Here is a 20,076-nt window from a genome sequence, read left to right on the forward strand (position 1 = left end):
TAAACCCTTTGCGTTAAAACTAGTGTAAATGTTCTATATGTACGGCTTACACTGATTGTAGTCAAACGCTTTGTGTTATACACTGTTACTAAAAAACAAAATGGCTGATACAGTGACGCGTAAGCAAAACGATAAAATTTACTCTAATAAGCCCCCAAATCGCACACAACCTTCATAAGTACGCACGGTAGTATACTAAAAATTCATTTGGTAGTATTTTTTATAATATAATGTATTTTAAAATAGTGACTTGGGGGTTAGAATTTTTGTCACTTTTCTACCGGGACCCAAGCTTACTCTCATGACAACAGTGAAAACGATAAATGACGATTCTCGATTCTGAATGTTTTCACAGTCACAAAGAGTACTCATCCGAAATGTACGTGTGGTTCATCGTAGAGCTTGTTCACTAAACGTGGATATTCTATCGAAAACAAGCTTAAAATTTCAAATTCGCGGAACATCAAGTGATCGACACAAAAATGAAGCAAAATGGTGGACCTTGAAATCTCAAGCAATAGAGGGCGTACACAGCGGGATTAGGCAGATTCACACCTTTTAATAAAGGAGTTTGCTAACAGTCTTTTTTAGTAACCGTGTGTTAAATAACTGTCGTGTGAGAAAATCCAGTTACGTTCAAATCAATAATGTGCATAAATTGATCTCGAGTGTGTGTGTGTGGGGGGGGGGCAAACTTGTTTCGATTGTAGTTAGAACGTGGTTAAATGATATAAATTGCATAACGCTGTGTTTGAAAAGTCTCGTTGATTTAATAGAATGGAGTACATTAGTTTATATTGTACTGCTTTATTTACAAATCAAGCATCATGGCTGTTGTTACTTGGGGCAACTTTAGTACTTCGTAAAAATATCACTCTGAGTAATTCAAAACCAAACTGTAGAAACTCCACTATCGTTATAAAGGAAAATCCACAATAAAGACCAAGTGTTCCACCAATATCACTGAGTAGGTTTTCTTCCTGTAAGTAAAATTGCATAACGATAGCAAGATTCTCAACGCCACCTTAAGATATTACGTCAGAATACATGTAATATACAATTTCTCATTGATGGGTAGCCTATCGGTTTCCAAATGTTCATAGAAACTTCAGAAAACACATATGACAGTAGTTTATGGTATACTTCAAGGATGTTAAACTACTCGTCTGCATGGGTCTTAACAACCCGACGCCGTACGTGCGTAATGGTTCTACCTTTGTTAAACAACAATATTGTCGTATATTCCAATATTAATGAATCCTTAGTACATGTACATATAATATTAGAGAGCAAACTGAAATAATTTTACTAAACAACTTACCGTGATTGCTGGAATCTCTTCGATACTTTCATAATTTAGTTCTTCAAAATACACTTCTAAGCGTACCAGGTTTTGCCTTGAGATGAAAGAAAAACATTTTGAAATTTAATGTACACATAAAGAATTTAATACAAATCCGTTTATGTGGTTTTTCACAGTGCAGATTAAACACAGTCGTTACTAAAACACATTTCTATCTGATGACTGAATCTAAGGTGTATATGCAGGTATGTAAACTATGGCAGCCCTAAAAGCAAATGGGTATTGTATGTATCGACAGTTGTTGCTTATATTCTGGAATCATCGACTATGTTGTCTCCGACTTTCTTGAGTTAGTGCGTGTTATGTCTAAACACTACTTTATTTTGCTTATTTAATTAGAAATTCAAATGCTGTCACTTTACATAAGTCGAACTGCACGTATTTTGACTGTAAGTTTCCGGCGTTAGTTCGTGCGTTTCAAAAGTTGCAAAACATGTATATCCCAACGATACACTAGGTATCAAATGAACATACTTATTATTATACACCTGTCACTGTAACGCCATAAATTACAACGTGCCGTAATTTTGCGGTATTTTACGGGGTATTTCCATCCTACCATACAAGGAAATGCGAATTCCAAATATGGAATGATTACTTTTTGGATTTCGGCATTTCCATGGTGTATCCGTGGAAAGAAAAGTTGTATAATAATGAGATTATTACAAGAATACCTCAAAGTATGCACGAAGACAGTACACCTGTAGTTTTGATAAATATTATTGTGAAAGTAATCTTCCTATATGCCAGTGTATATAACTTACCTGACGCTTTCTAGATCGTTGATTACATTTGTCTTGGCATTGTTATAGTGGATTTGTTTAAGTAAATGTTTCTGTGGAAGAAATAAAGATTACTTTTAAATCACATGTTGTTACAATGCGTCTTTGCAAAATATCGTAATAAGGCTACGTCGTTTATTTGTTTAGTTTACGAGAGTACAAATGGGTTCAATGTTCATGCAAATCAAGTTTCCTAAGCCATACGTTGTTATCCATAGTATGGGACCCTCATCAGAATTCATGTGCATTTAATTCCCAATATAGCTCTCTCGTTAGAAGTGATTGGCGAATCTATCCACCATGATTCCCGAACTGTTTTGTCGGAGATTATATTTTCTTTAAACGTATACTCTATCTTTTTTTAGTAATATAACATTTTCAGTTTAGTATTAATAGGAAAGTACTATTTGCTATTAATAAGTCTGTTTCTATGTTCTCAAAAATACCCGTTCACTAGAAGGGACTTTTTTTTTCAGAAAAACGCTGTTCTCGCATGATCCAAGTGAAGAGTGCAGCTTTACCCTTTCTATTTAAAAATAAAACATTTCATAATTTTGTACTTCTTCCCAACCACTTTCGTTAATTAACAAACTATTTTGGGGTCCTTAAGTAAAAGTTTAGAGAATCATACCTCGGCCCAAATCTGCTCTTATCTACGCTTCCAAGTATCAGTAATACTACCTGATGGCTTTATCTATTGCGCTAACAGTCGGCTAACCTTCGACAGTGGACAGTTTTCGTTCATAATTTACCAAGTAAGTACTCTTTCTTTTTTAAAACATAAACTGTTTGCTAGTACCACAATAAAGCTTCAAAACACAGTAATAAGTATAAAAATGGAACATATTCATAAAACATTCTGGATTGGAGATATACTCACTAGATATGTATTAGATGGCCATACTGACTGGGAGGTTGTTGTTGTGTACCAGCTCTCCCTGTAAAAACGAATATTCATATATGCTGATTATGAAAGAACAACCGCCCCCTCCCACGATGACACAGACTGACAAATAGAAGAAAAAAATACTTTACAGACCCATAGATGGACACAAATATTCACTTATTCTAATAATCGAATCGTTATCCACTTCATTAATACTCACGTGCAAGATTGACTACAACTGCAATCTAATATTTCCTTTCGAGCGAGATAGTGAATTAATTGCTTGCAAGAATCTGGAAAAAATCGGACAACTTTCTCGTGTATAATCCCGTAAATGATTCGGTAGCATGAATCATATTTAATCACATTTCATGCATATCCAGAGTGTTAAAATCACATGCATGTACATGTACCATTTCACAGATTTACATAGCATAGCAGTATAATTGTATTTATCGCATCGTACAACATTAGTATATAACTTCGCATTATCTTAGTATCGCATGCCATTGTGTCACATCTCGTACAGTTAACATAACATTGCATAGCATGGCAGCCGTACATCACATCACATTACCGATTAATAATAGCTTCACATTGAATCATATATCGTAGCATCACATCGTGCACACATCATTAACATCCCACCGTATTTCCCCACAGCCAATATAATTAACGTATCGCATACATGCAACGTGACATCCCTTCACATACCATCGTATCGCATTGCTTAACATCACGATCGCACGCATCGCACCTCATTGTATGAAATCACTGAATTAACATTACCCTCGCATCGCATAACACATCACATCACATCACATCACATCACAAACCACCGTATTGCATCTTACCCTGTGTCCTATTGAGCAGCATACAGCGAGGTTCATCCCTCAACATTGTATCAACACAACCACAAAATTCTAACATTTTCGCCTGTAAGCACTCTTCTTCGCAAATCTAAAATCAATGCAAATGATATGGATATTGTCAGAAAGATGATAAATATGTTCAGTTATTCAGAGTTCACTATTTGCATTCTTTTAAACCGGGATTTGTCAAACTGATCAATTAACCTCGGTTTCAAAGTTTGCATTCACAATACTCAATTATGCAGAACGACAACTGTTTATTTTAATGTTGAACGTTATTAAGGCATCTAGAGCTGCACAGCGATAGTCTTCTGTACCCAGACATAAATACATAATATAGTCTTATGTTTATTCACATTTTGCCACTCGCATTCAGGCAAAACATTAAGAAAATGATCAAGAATTTGTATGTTCTCGATCCTGCCTCAGTTAGTATTGTAAATGCCAAAATGTTTTAGTCAATACACCACTTGCAAATACACAGCGGTAACTTACTGTCTGAGTGTAGTGAGTACCGTACATAGATTTGAATTCGGTTTGTTCAGTGCAGTTTCCGTAAGGATGCGGTTGTCGCTTGATCCTGGTCTGAAACGAAACAAAAACACGATTACGTTCATCTAAAACGATATACAAGTACGAAACCACGATTAACCTTATTAACATATATTGAAGCAAGATTAACCTCATTAACATATATTGAAGCACGATTAACCTCATTAACATATATTTAACCACGTTCGATTAACCTCATTAACATATATTGAACCACGATTAACCTGCCTAACATATATTGAACCGCGATTAACCTCATTAACATAGGAAACCAGGAGAAATCTAATTGATATATTTAATCATTATTACTCGTATTAATAACATATACGAAACCACGGTTAACCTCCTTGGCATATACAAATCCATGAGTAACATCATTAACACATACATTAGCATGTGACAACATCGGATAAATCATAATAGTAGTCACGCCACGTCTCTTAGCAACACAATACATATCACAATATATGATGTTTATTTACCTCCTTCATTCCAATGGATGTAATCATTCCCGGGGGTATTGTGATTCCCTCAGACCATGGAATGGCAGGGACATGTGGTGGATGAATCACAACCCTTGCACCAGAATCTCGACCGTACACACTGATGTATTCATCTTGCTCGGTAAATAGTGTCATCTTTAGTCCTGTAATTTATAAACACGTGATAAACCCTTATCTGGTCAAGTCAACGTGAAAGTATATAGGGTTAGTAGGATAAGGTTTATTGATAGATTTTACCAAGTGTATTTATGTACGCCAAAATATTAATGTTAATAAAAAAGAATTACAATTATAATATTAGGATATCGTTTCATCGCACTGTAGGAGAACATTTCACAATCCCAGAGAAAGTATTCGTTTTCGGTAACTTCTCATTCCTATCTGTTTTCCGACAGAAACAAATATTTATTTATGAAAAATTTCTTCGTTTAATGCAGTTTGACAACTTATCTGTTCTTCAAAGTTCGAAATTTGTATTCTACGCTTCTAATCATAGAGAAAAGCTATTTAACAAGTTGTGATTTATAGATTCAATAATTATTTAAAGGATTCACTTTATATGTATTTTTCTATTTTTTATTTATTGTACCATAGGCCTGAGGCCATTGTACTGAATAAATTTATATCATATCATATTTATTTATTCATACTCGCCATAATTAGCGCCAGTTTTCGTTGAGTAGCGTTCATCATCCTGGTTACCATTGAAAGGGTTAAACTGGTAACAGTTGCCATACCTGTCATCATAAAATTCCTGAAAATCCCTGAGAATTAAACAGAATGCTGTCTAAAATATGTTTGCACACGACACTGCTCCACTTAGTAAATAAATTGATAAGTTCAATACATCGTCCGAAAAGTCGCGCCATCATGCATTTGTGACATCACTCATCAATAAGAATAATGTTTGGGAGATTGAGTTGCTATATTCTAAATAACGACGGACTACACATTCTTCCATTCATCTACGTCAGTTTGACGTCACGGAATTTTTTTCATCGCAAGAGAGCGCGACTAATGAAAAGGCATATTCCCTTTAATTAGCCATTATTTTGGCTTGCACTGCAGCTGGTAGAAAGTTTATGTGATATCAGGTTATTATGAGGATACCGAAAAGTATGCACGAAGACAGTACAGCGGAAATGCCGAAATACAAAAAGTTTTGAGATTGAGCGAACTTCGTTGTATGAAGACCGGTCAAACCTTGGGGCTGCCAAGGTTCTTTTTATTATTAGAGGACGCTTACGCGCGTAATCTTTCCATATTTGGAATTCGCATTTTCTAATATAGTAGGATTAAAATACCCAGTGCAATATCGCAAAATTACGGCACGCTGTAACTTATGGCGTTACGGTGACAGATGTATAATAATTGTAATTATTGTGTGTGTGGGTGTGTACATGCTGTTCCTATGTGATTATATTGAACAGCAACAAATCGCTGAAATAAAATACTACTTACCTAGTTAAGTTACAGGAGGTCGCATCAAAAGAGCATTCCAATACAAGGTCACTCAGTTGATGTCCATAACCCGCAGTCTCATTCACGTCAAGTTTTAACACGTTCTCTAAGTCGCTGTAATCAGGGGTGTTACTGTACGCAATAAACCCATACCAGTCGGGTGGATCTTCACTTACAACTCTGCCAAGTAAATGATCTTGGTAGAAACCGTCCAAGAACTCGGAATACACGGTTATGTCATCTGAGATACTCGAGTATAAGGACAAAAGCTCATCTGCTGTCGGGCGGTACCTAGCGGACACCACTGAAATGTAAATTGAGTTTGCACGTGTATGGAATTGTAAGACTAGTGAAACTACTTCTTAATATTTGTTTTAACAAAGTGAATCTTGCCTCTGTGTCCTGGCAAAGATTGTATAAAACACGATGTGTGTATAATAGTTTTACCTTTGACGTAATGATGGGCATAGTTAATCGCAATGTTCCACGTACATTTAGTAACTCCCGCGATAAAACTGTGGAACCCACCTCTTTTCAAACTGTGATTCCAGCAAAATGCTCGATAAAGCGTAGTATAAAGTGAGAAAATATCAACAACTGTATTATTTTGTTACCGCTTGTACATCCTGTGTTAATTTCATCGCTTGCGTCGTCACAATCCACAACGTTGTTACAAACGTACTTCCATGCCAGCTCTTCACCCGAGGTTTGGCAATAGAATGTTAAAGGAGCTGAAATAATAGACATAAACGGGACATTATTAAATGATAGCGCAATTGTACGAATGGATTTCTACGACCGTCACCAAGATAACCCATACTCTTACGATTGTTTGCGATATCTCCGAATGCAGGGGTAACATTGACGCTCTCGGGTCGTTGAATAAGATTGTTGAGTTGTAGTCCATGTGAGTATTGTTGTAGAAGTTACAAGTTATAATGGTTGTTATGTGCTTGTTTCTCATGAATCAACTTATTTAGAGTAGAACAAGGTAATCAGTGCAGCAATACAACAATGTTAATGGGAAATCATGACAATCGTATATTACTAATGATGAGGAAAAATTCGCGTTAGAAAACTTACCACTTGTCGCTGCAGTTAACGTAGAATCTGTGAATGATAGAATGAACATTGGTTGAGTTCATGCAAACGTCAAAATAGCAAGGGGTGAAGATTAGTTATATGAGAGCATCTGCAAACGCTCAGAATACTCTGATCATTAAGGTGTGAATTATAATCTGTACCGTCCACTTTTGAACAATTATTATCAACCTGAACATCAATTAAAGTGTCACAGTCACGGTTGTCGCCATGGGTCCCACGTGATGATAAAACGCGGGTAAAATACAATGATCACGAAATCCGAGCGCACACCCCACGACGATTGTGCCGCTTAGAAGCATTGCAAATACTACTAGACAAGTTTTTTTATTCTTGAAACAATCTTTCAGAAATAGATATAAAAATGTTTACTTCGGCAGTTTGCTGGGTCTTCATCAGTTACGTCATCACAGTCATCATAATCATCACATAACCAGCTGACATGTATTGTCCGATTTCCTCCATCGCAGACAAAGAAGTCTTCACCTAATTTGAGATACAGACACATTTGAATATAGTGACGTTTTTCGAGTTACATTATGGTAATAATTACAGAGATTTTTTGAATGTCGAATTTCACAATCGAGGAAAACGCTTCTGGCCAACTGAAATACAGTTGGTCTTGCGAAAAGCGGGCGTTGATTTGGTGTGTGGCAAACAGGGCAAGCGATAAATAAACATTTATCGACTGGTTTTCCACTGGAAATCGGTCTAAAAGTTGAAAGGATTTAAGAAATGGATTCGGAGATTCTAGACAAAGAAACATATTATAGACAGTTTTCAGCAGTTGAGGATAAATTTTCTTTTCTTTTAAAATCCCCTTGTTGGGGTCATCTCAGAAACAAATTTCGGTCACAATATATAGAAGGTCACACGAGAAACACGCATGAGCAATTTATTCATTTACTGTTAACAGTTAAGTCCTCGACAAATTGTATGAACATGTAAATTAAATCCGCTGCATTTCCCCCGATATGATGCCTTTATACTCATAGAGCAACTTTAATTTAATTGTTGTTTATTGCGAGTCTTGTGAGATTATTATTTCTATTGTATATATGTGCTACTTATATTTGCGTACGTGAGCCAGCAATCCAAATACAAATTATTATAATCTACTCAGTTGGTAAATATCGACTTAATTTTAAATGTCGCCTAACAGAAAGAAAATAACATCAATAATACAGTTACAGCAGCCTGAGATGACTATGTATTCCACAACCAGTTCGTGATTGGTATGTCTAATTTTCACTGATTCAAATTTACTAACACGTGCATTCTAGGAATTAATTTATTCAAATATACTAACATATAAGTTATAACATATAAGGAAATAATTGTTTGTTTGTTTGTTTGTATTCACTCCTCCAATAACTAACAAGATATGTGAGTGCATATGGTATTGATGAAGCATACTATGTCATGTGTTTTTACAGACGAAAACAGATTTGAAAATATTGTTATTGAATAACATTCTACTGAGTTAAGGGGACATTTCAAGCAATCGTTATTGTCATGTACACGTATGTCTATCATATTGAAGCGCCCTCTATGTTGCGCGTCGCAAAATACAAAAAAACGCAGACCCAGCGCGTGGTTTTAGAAAAAAAAAAGTCGATATACAATGCCAAAACAAGACAACGCAAATCAGTATAAGTTGTCATTTATACAAGACAGACAGAGAAACAATACATATTAACATACTGTTGTCACAGCCATCCTCGTCTTCACCGTCCTCACAGTCACTATACCCATCACATACCCAGTACTGTGATATACAGCTAGTATCATTGCATTGGAACTCTTCGGTCTCACAATTACCTAAAAGTACAATACATAATTACAACGCGATACATTCAGAAGAGTCACGTCATATTACTTTTTAGTAGGTATAACATATTGGGTTTAAATTTCGCTGATTTACCATTTCAGGCATATTCAGTAGGTTTTAAATTCACGGTTTTATCATTTAGATAATGTGTTCTATGCTAAATTTTAATTTAGCGCATTTTCCAGTCAGCGAAATAAGCAAAATTAAAACCCAGTGAATAATTAATCTATTTACAGTAGATATTCACTACTTTGCGGGGTGTTATTGTCGCCAGATTTATCCTTCAGAGTACGACACTCAAAGTATATCATAAAAAATGTTGTACGTTGTAGACTTATACCACGATAAACTAAAGAAAACACGAAATTGCGGTGATTCAGAAACAGATTGTCTTACAATAACACTAAACGTATGAACGCATCATGCAGCACAAATTGCATAAACACAGTGGGGTATATTGAGCATTGGGGTATAGTTGCCATTAATTGTCAAATATCTATGCTTTGAAGACATAATTTGATTACGTTTATTTATTTATTTTTGAAAATTCGATTGAATTCCACTTACTGTGAATGAAGTCGTGGATTTAACCCTACCCCTGGCCAACATTTTAAAAGCACATTATCTCCACCGCAAATCACTGCAGACACAGCCCCAAATCTGATAAGTTTACCGGATTTAGCCATGTAACCACAGTGTTAACATGTGTTTTTATAAGATTTTATCATGAAGTAATAGAAATTCAACAACATAGTTTGCACTGACTTCTATCGAATGGTTTTAAATGTAATCTTATGTTCAATGCTTGACGGATAAGTAACACACATTCTGAAGACTACCTACCGCAAATACACGTCCAATGAGAACGTTCTTTAACATTTATATGGTAAGAAAACATATATAGCCATGCAGAATTCTGATAATGGTTCCAGTGCATTATAAACTAGATATATATATATATATATATATATATATATATATATATATATATATATATATATATATTGACTGCAGAATAAACTACAGTTTTAAATTTTCATTCCACCATTGTGAAACATCACAAGCGAATTTATTCTCTTGCCCAACTTATACGCTGTGTTTTCCAAGTTAATTAAGTAGTTGTTTTTTTAAATACAGTCTTAGCTAAAAAAAAAATACGTGGAATGTCGCCAAAACCACTAGTGGCTAATTCAGCTTTCATATGTTCAAAACTTCATTCGATGCTGCAAGGCAATTATTTTTATAAAATGAAAGTTAAAGCGGGGGAGTCATCACCTGCGCATGCCTCAGATGGCCACGGCGTGTCATTGTTTTCATTCAAACAAGCGTCTACCTATGAGCCTTTGGGTTTTTAGCGTGAGTTGTTATCGTCGCCTGGGACTCAATTCCCGCGCGTGCGCAGGTGCCAACCCTACCACTTTAACAAAAAGCGTCAAAATTGCCTTCTCGCCTCCCACGTACTGTGGTGATCACGATGACAAGGATAAAATCATTGGATCTGGCAAAGAACCCTGAAATATTGGATATAAAAATAACCTACACCAGAGGTCATGTTATCTAAACAGCAAATCAAATACTGCTCCAATAATTACCGTTAGAAGATTCGCTTCCATACCCACAGTTATATTCCGCTTCATCAGTCTGGTCCAAGCAGTCAGCCACTCCATCGCATACCCAATAACTCACAATACACGTGTTGTCATCGCACATAAATAGATCCGAGTCACAATCTGTGTGGCATATAAGCAATAATCAATGTAGAAATATTTGTAAAAATGTGTTTCATGATCACGATATAATTTGCCAACATTTATTTAGATTGAGTTTGAGCAGAATATTTGCAATGTTTTAATGCGCGTACCGTTTGTTGCGCTGTCGTCGCAATTCTCTTCATCGTTCCCCGAGAGGCAGTCTAGGTACCAATCGCAACTCCACGATAGTGGGATACAGTTCGCTGCATCACATTGGAATTCTGTGTTTGAGCAAACCACAATACCTGTTTCTCCTGGAACAGAGTAAAACATATGTTAATGCATATATATAAACATGTTTCTCCTCATTGCGAAAATCGAAAATAATGTGTCGTACGAATTACTACCGTTTACATCACGGCTGTCTTGAATTAGCCAATGACCCTTTTGGACATTCTGCGGCTAAATGACGTAACCAGGTTATGACATTGTATATGAAAGTACGACAACAAATTTACTACAAATTAAGCTATGCGTATTAACTGTGACAAATTGATTGATAAAACTCCTAAATTCAGAACAGCCGAGGTACGAAATAATGAAATCATAGGTACTTGATTGTTACATCAAATAAACCATTCGAGTTTCGCGCTCCGGATTTGCATGCCGTGACCAGCACGCGACCATGAGTTAACCGATGTTTAGCCGGTGAAATATGGCGTGCATTATATAAAATATCGTATAATGCAATGCGCATCGTTAATTGTCGAGTTATTATCAACATTAATAAGTTAATAACACTTTGAATGTCACATGCAATTGCAATTCATAGCCCAAATGTGATGCTAACATAGGTTACGTTTTTTACCTGCAGATTGTGTTGCGCAGTCCAATTCGTCCGTGTTGTCATCGCAATCACTGTAATCATCACATTGCCAACTTGGTGGTATACACTTCCGTTGATCATCACACTGGAAATAATCATCTGCGCAGTATATTCCGCCTTTTGTACCTGGTGTGTTTTATTTAGAAATATACATTAGGGCAGTGTGAACCTGTCGTATAGGTACGGTATTTTCACTCATTGAGTGGGCTCCCGTCGTGGCATAGATTAACACTTGTCACAGTTCAGAGATGAGTCGGTATTTGTGTGCTCGTAAAATAATAATCATCACTGTTCTGTGGACTGCGTCAACATTGTTCTGTCTTTAAACTGGATTAAACATGATAGTGGTCAGCCTGAGCCGTAATAAGATGTGCATTCCATACATGATTTCGTTGAATATTATGCCATTTTAGAGGAGTCATTTCTGTTGACTGAATAATTTTAAGTGTTTCACCCAAGACGTACATGTGAATGTTACAGTAATGGATTAAAATCATCCCCAATACTAGTAATTTGTGAGAATTTCATGACTAGGTTGCCCATAATTAAATAGGCTTACTAAAACAAAAACAAAGAAAAAGAAGCAAAGTTTAACAAACTGATTTCTGGACAGATTTCGCTCTATCGGGCGCGCCTCATTCTTAAGCGAATGATTCAAAGTAAATGGTGGAAGTGTTTTCATTAAACCAAACTACTCACAGTTGCTCTCGTCGCTAGCATCTACACAGTCTTCTACACCATTACACAGGTTGGATAGCGCAATACAGCGGCCCGACGTCACACATTTGAACTCCTTTTTGTCTTTACATTCTTGAAGATATTTAAGTCATATAAAATGAATGTACTAGTATGCGAAGGTGTGATGTGGATGAAGATCACGTGTAATTAAATTGCGATATGATTACAAATTCGCAACAGAAACCTAAATCCTAATTCGTGTAAGAACTAATTTCGTGTCTTTGGGTAGTGCCCTTGTTTATTCGGAAAGCGACAATCTAGTTCATTGCTGTTTAAGTAACATTTCCAAGCACCCACTGCGTTATGTGGCACTGTCGCTGCGTTTGATTGACGCGCACGCTATGGATAAAGGAATTTTCGGTAGATCGTCCAGTAACGATCGCGTAAGTAAATTTTCAGGTACCAAAAATCAACACATTTAAGTTAGCAGGATGGGCCCTTTTGTGCCTGTTACTCATAGTACCTGTGTCCAATACAACAGCACAAGCTCAAGTGGGTGTGATGGAAGATTAGCTCCTACGTTTTTCAATTACAAATTTCTAAGGGAAGTCTCCTGAAATCGGTTAAAAAAAACACAGTTCAAACACTATCTTTACTTCATGACAATATTTCAAATTATGTATTTGTCCTTAATCTAATTAACTGTAAATGTTAAAACATGCGATAATCTTGCAGAAATTACAGACTCACACAAGTGCCGTTTTCTCCATTTTCAATTCTGAACAACTCCAGTTTGCTTAAATCCAAAAAACAGCTCCTAAGTTGCATTTTGATTTTTTCTACAAATGTTTCCCGTATTTTAAAACATTGTCCGAAATACGAACGTGACATCACGGAGACACTAAATAGCAGGAACAGTTACCATTTTAGAAATGATGGAAATATTAATTAGAAGAAACAAAACACTCTAACAATTATACTCCATGACGTATTCTTTACAATGTTTTTTTTTCAACAAGATAACAGTAGTTATGCTAATAGCGTTTGTATTCACGTTATACATTTAACACATCTGTTTATTTTTAGAGTCATGTGACTTTAAACAAATACAGTCTACACAAAAAAAGCCTTTTTCAAACATCTATATGATTTGGCCATAATTGCTCTGACTCGAGCCTTCATCATTTTTTTTTCTAACAAAATAGACTATCCCGCTACTTTAATATTATTGGAGAGAACATTAACTTACCACAGTTGTCTTCATCTTCACCTCCATAACAGTTCAAAATTCGGTTACATCTATATGTTTCATCCACGCATGCGCCTAGGGGACTTCCGGTGTTACACTTGAATTGCGTGAGACCGCATGTGCCTGCAATGGAATGTTGTGAATAAACCCAATGACATCCTCATGGTAAAATGAATTACAATAAGGTATATAATTTTGACTTACAATAAAGTACATATTTACAATAATGTACATATTGACAATGAAGCACATACTTACAATAAGTACATACCTATAATAACGTACACACAATAAGTAAGTACATACTTGTGAGTACATAATTACAATAAAGTACATATTTACAATAATGTACATATTAACAATGAAGCACATACTTACAATAACGTACATAGCTATAATAACGTACACACAATAAGTAAGTACATTCTTGTGAGTACGTAATTACATAATTACAATAAAGTACATATTTACAATAATGTACATAGTTACAATGATGCACATACTTACAATAAGTACATACCTATAATAACGTACATACTTACAATAACGTACATACTTGCAATAAAGTACATACTTACAATAACGTACATACCTATAATAACGTACACACAATAAGTAAGTACATACTTGTGAGTACATAATTACAATAAAGTACATATTTACAATAATGTACATATTAACAATGAAGCACATACTTACAATAAGTACATACCTATAATAACGTACACACAATAAGTAAGTACATGCTTGTGAGTACATAATTACAATAAAGTACATATTTACAATAATGTACATATTTACAATGAAGCACATACTTACAATAAGTACATACCTATAATAACGTACACACAATAAGTAAGTACATAATTACAATATAGTACATATTTACAATAATGTACATATTTACAATAACGTACATACTTACAATAAGTACATAATTACAATAAAGTACATACTTACAATAACGTACATACTTGCAATAAAGTACATACTTAAAATAAGTACATACCTTTAATAACGTACACACAATAAGTAAGTACATACTTGTGAGTACATAATTACAATAAAGTACATATTTACAATAAGTACTTACCTATAATAACGTACATACTTACAATAACGTAAATACTTGCAATAAAGTACATACTTACAATAACGTACATACCTATAATAACGTACACACAATAAGTAAGTACATACTTGTGAGTACATAATAACAATAAAGTACATATTTGCAATAATGTACATATTTACAATGAAGCACATACTTACAATAAGTACATAATTACAATAAAGTACATACTTACAATAAAGTACATACTTGCAATAAAGTACATACTTAAACTAAGTACATACCTATAATAACGTACACACAATAAGTATGTACATACTTGTGAGTACATAATTACAATAAAGTACATATTTAAAATAAGTACATACCTATAATAACGTACATAATTATAATAACGTACATACTTGCAATAGAGTACATACTTACAATAACGTACATACCTATAATAACGTATACACAATAAGTAAGTACATACTTTTGAGTACATAATTCCAATAAAGTACATATTTACAATAATGTACATATTTACAATGAAGCACATACTTATAATAAGTACATACCCATAATAACGTACACACAATAAGTAAGTACATGTACATACTTATGAGTACATAATTACAATAAAGTACATATTTACAATAATGTACATATTTACAATGAAGCACATACTTACAATAAGTACATACCTATAATAACGTACACACAATACGTAACTACATAATTGTGAGTACATAATTACAATAACGTGCATACTTACAATAACTTACATACTTGCAATAAAGTACATACTTACAATAAGTACATACCTATAATAACGTACACACAATACGTAACTACATACTTGTGAGTACATAATTACAATAAAGTACATACTTACAATAACTTACATACTTGCAATAAAGTACATACTTAAAATAAGTACATACCTTTAATAACGTACACACAATAAGTAAGTACATACTTGTGAGTACATAATTACAAAAAAGTACATATTTACAATAAGTACATACCTATAATAACGTACATACTTACAATAACGTAAATACTTGCAATAAAGTACATACTTACAATAACGTACATACCTATAATAACGTACACACAATAAGTAAGTACATACTTGTGAGTACATAATAACAATAAAGTACATATTTGCAATAATGTACATATTTACAATGAAGCACATACTTACAATAAGTACATAATTACAATAAAGTACATACTTACAATAAAGTACATACTTGCAATAAAGTACATACTTAAACTAAGTACATACCTATAATAACGTACACACAATAAGTATGTACATACTTGTGAGTACATAATTACAATAAAGTACATATTTAAAATAAGTACATACCTATAATAACGTACATAATTATAATAACGTACATACTTGCAATAGAGTACATACTTACAATAACGTACATACCTATAATAACGTATACACAATAAGTAAGTACATACTTTTGAGTACATAATTACAATAAAGTACATATTTACAATAATGTACATATTTACAATGAAGCACATACTTACAATAAGTACATACCCATAATAACGTACACACAATAAGTAAGTACATGTACATACTTGTGAGTACATAATTACAATAAAGTACATATTTACAATAATGTACATATTTACAATGAAGCCCATACTTACAATAAGTACATACCTATAATAACGTACACACAATACGTAACTACATACTTGTGAGTACATAATTACAATAACGTGCATACTTACAATAAAGCTCATAAAAACGTACATATTTACAATAAAGTACATACTTACAATAACGTGCATACTTACAATAACGTACATACTTACAATAACGTGCATACTTACAATAAAGCACATAAAATCGTACATATTTATAATAACGTACACACACTAAGTCCCTGATATCCATTGACGTCACGGGAAAGGTCTATACGCCTTGCATATGTATCGCGATGTACTCACCGTAGTTGCAGTTTTGTTCATCACTTCTATCTCTACAGTTATCATACCCGTCACATTTCAAATAGCTCTTTATACAACCATTGTTATTGCAACGGAAGTCACCTTCAATACACATATGTGCTAACATGAACATAGAAGGTGGGTATATTACACACTTTGTAAACAAAATAAAATGTACAATGGAATTACATGCGTATTTATATTTTAAGAAAGTATGAGGAGTAAAAACTGACCGATTTGTAATATCTCGAACGAGCGTGTATAATGTATAATGTGTATAATGACTTAAATTACCACAAAATAACACTTATAACTGCCCTAACAATTTGGACAACTTGAAATGTAACATTCTCAAAAATAATAATTTTCAGAAAATGGCAGTACAAGATATTCCGGACAAAGTACCCTTTTTCAATGATATATATGAATAGAAAAACATACATCCTGATACAAAGAAAGTAACTGCAGAATAGGAATATAATTAGATAGATTTGTAAAAAAAAAAAAAAAAAAGACGCTCACTGACGCAGGCTTCGTTCATCCTAGAAGGTCGGTTACATTGTATTGCAAACTTACTCAAAACACCTGACATGATACACAATCCCTCTACCACAGATAGATATATTGAGGGACTTTGCCTGATATAACCATTCTCGAAAATACCCGTTTCGGGAAAAAATAGGGAAGTTACTATCAGCTACATCGAATCATGTGTAGATACGCCTCTATTCATATATATCATTGACAGAAGAAAAGGTAATCGACCTACCATAGTATGGCCGAACTATTTCTGTATCAACTGTTATGAGTTGCTTGTATGGCGACTCTGCTATGGCGGACATTCGTAATTTGTTCGTATTGCATATCGAAACACTTGGAAATGGTAGACCTGTTGCAGACACCACTTTAATCTGAAAAAATAAAGTTAAGCCACTCACTTACCGAAAAAATAACTATTATCAATGGCATTGATTCAAGTAGGCATGAAGGGACATACTACGACAATAGTTAATTGCAAACAATAGGGACGTCTTGTGTTGATTCAGTACTGAGAAAATGAATAGTTTAGGGCTTACACATATAAAAACTGATGGGCTGGGGGAATTGGGAAAATAAATTTGTTGTGGGAGAAGAGAAAAAAATACAATTTCACAACCCCATAATGTAAATCAATGAGGGCAAAACGTAAACGCAGATTTCAATTAGAATACCCTTTACCTACCCTAACGTTAACATCCCTGTCCATGAACTGTTTAAAGAGTTTTTGTATTTGCCACACTGATACCGCTAGCGCTGTTAGGAATATTATCGTCCAGAAAATCGCCACGATAATTCCTTTCCCGTCAAATATCCTCGGGAGCCCATGGGCCGTAGTAGATCCCATAAAGTCGTTGACAATTTTCTTTGCATTCCGTTTCGCGCTTGTGTCCACATCATCTGAACTTGGTGGGGGATCTCGGGGTTTGTCTCTGTCGAAATAGGAGTTAAAATCGGTGTTGGGACCGACCGAATCGTTGCCGTTGGCTCTGCTGTTTTCAAAAGACATTCTCACCGGTCTACGAGGCCAGTGAAACTCGACGTGGAACTCGTTAATATCAAAAGAAAATAAGGATCACATTACTAGTGGTCGATATATGCAAAACACTGGGATCTATCATTCAAAGTTAATAGTATGTGCAACCATAGTTACCTTTGAGAGAGACCTCTTTCTAAGGTCTCCTATGTAATATAAGTTAACTCTCAAAGATAACTATAATTACATATACTAAAATAAGGATCACATTACTAGTGGTCGATATATGCAAAACACTGGGATCTATCATTCAAAGTTAACAGTATATGCAACCATAGTTACCTTTGAGAGAGACCTCTTTCTAAGGTCTCCTATGTAATATAAGTTATCTCTTATACTTAACTATGATTGCATATACTAAAATATGGATCACATTAATAGTGGTCGATATACGCAAAACACTGCGATCTATCATTCAAATTTAACAGTATATGCAACCATAATTACCTTTGAGAGAGACCTCTTTCTAAGGTCTCTTATGTAACATTTGTTTGCTACTGGCGTATTTTGTATTAAAATCCTTGATGTTTAAACCAAGGCCACGTGATAATCTTCCTGAGTTAAGTTTGCTTGTTCAGCATTGTTAAATGGTTTTCTTTTTTGTACTCCATCTCAAGTATTTTTTCGCAATTCCACGAGAAGTCGTCGTCACAAGTGTATCTACAGTCCCACATGTGGTGAAGGACTGTGGTGTATCGAATACCATCATTCCAATAAGTATGCACTTGTTTTTGTCGCCTTCAACGTATCGGACTTCACTTTCAAGGATAGTTATAGCACACAGTGAAACCGGGTGTTCCTTCTCTTCGAGAAGCGTACTCGTATACTAGTTCCCGTTGCCATTGTTAATGTTGAGAACACCATCTCTATCTACGTTGTCATTGTTGACACACTTTGTGACTGCAAGATAAAAAGAACTGTCTCGTTCATTCAAGATAAATGCTGCTTCAAGCAGCTTCTGAAGAGTTCTGCAGTTAAATTAGACTTGATTACAATACATATAAATTGCGTCTGTTGGGATTTCGCGGTTACAGGACTTTCGCGTTCACCCCTCGTTTACGCAATTTATATTTATTTTTCAAGAATTTTTCATCGGAATCGCAACAGACTGCAAACAAGTCTACAGTTAAACATTAGTTTACGGCTGTGTCGTATTCAGGCAGAGTAAATTGTAAGTGACACGAGAGTTTAAATGAACAAATTGTAACATTCTTTTTAAATTCTTATAGTTCACGTGGTCCATTTTCATTGCAAAACCTTTTTTTTGCAGGCTCTCCGACATCTAAAAAAAATACATTACATCCACATCCGCAGTGTACAAGTTGTACTTCTAATGACAAGAGTTGGCTAGCTTCAGTTCTCAATATTTCGAGATTTGTTTCCATACCGACTGATTTTACCATTTTGCATTGTGATCACAATAATCAGTGGGAGGGGGGGGGTGTTCTGCTTATAATACAAAAATGGAATGGAACTTTAAGATGAAGTCGGGTCGGTATGAATAAACAAAATAATTTAGTACCGTCCGTTGTCGATTCTAGATATAATATTCCAAATGCTACCTGAACTCAGTAAACTGGTAGGAAAAATATTGCTTGAGTATGGCAATAA

The 20,076-nt window shown here is 34.6% G+C and overlaps 1 protein-coding gene across 1 annotated transcript; it reads right to left on the bottom strand.

The window, feature by feature from the left end:
- Window positions 1-799: 799 nt before the first annotated feature.
- LOC146741826 (uncharacterized) lies at window positions 800-18,438 on the bottom strand. Its single transcript, XM_085500588.1, has 22 exons — window positions 18,115-18,438; window positions 17,662-17,803; window positions 16,893-17,012; window positions 13,856-13,978; window positions 12,628-12,738; window positions 11,911-12,054; window positions 11,213-11,356; window positions 10,944-11,081; window positions 9,225-9,341; window positions 7,893-8,006; window positions 7,503-7,529; window positions 7,034-7,150; window positions 6,420-6,723; window positions 5,613-5,722; window positions 4,938-5,101; window positions 4,399-4,488; window positions 3,886-3,991; window positions 3,252-3,324; window positions 3,026-3,083; window positions 2,128-2,198; window positions 1,322-1,397; window positions 800-980 (listed from the first exon to the last, which is right to left on the bottom strand). Exons 1-22 carry the CDS (start codon window positions 18,436-18,438, stop codon window positions 819-821), a joined length of 2,835 nt encoding a protein of 944 aa, XP_085356714.1. The 3' UTR covers window positions 800-818.
- Between the last annotated feature and the right edge of the window lie 1,638 nt (window positions 18,439-20,076).

This window comes from Saccoglossus kowalevskii, chromosome 6 (assembly GCF_978046115.1).
Source record: "Saccoglossus kowalevskii chromosome 6, keSacKowa6.1, whole genome shotgun sequence".
In the NCBI taxonomy this organism is placed as follows: Eukaryota; Metazoa; Hemichordata; class Enteropneusta; family Harrimaniidae; genus Saccoglossus; species Saccoglossus kowalevskii.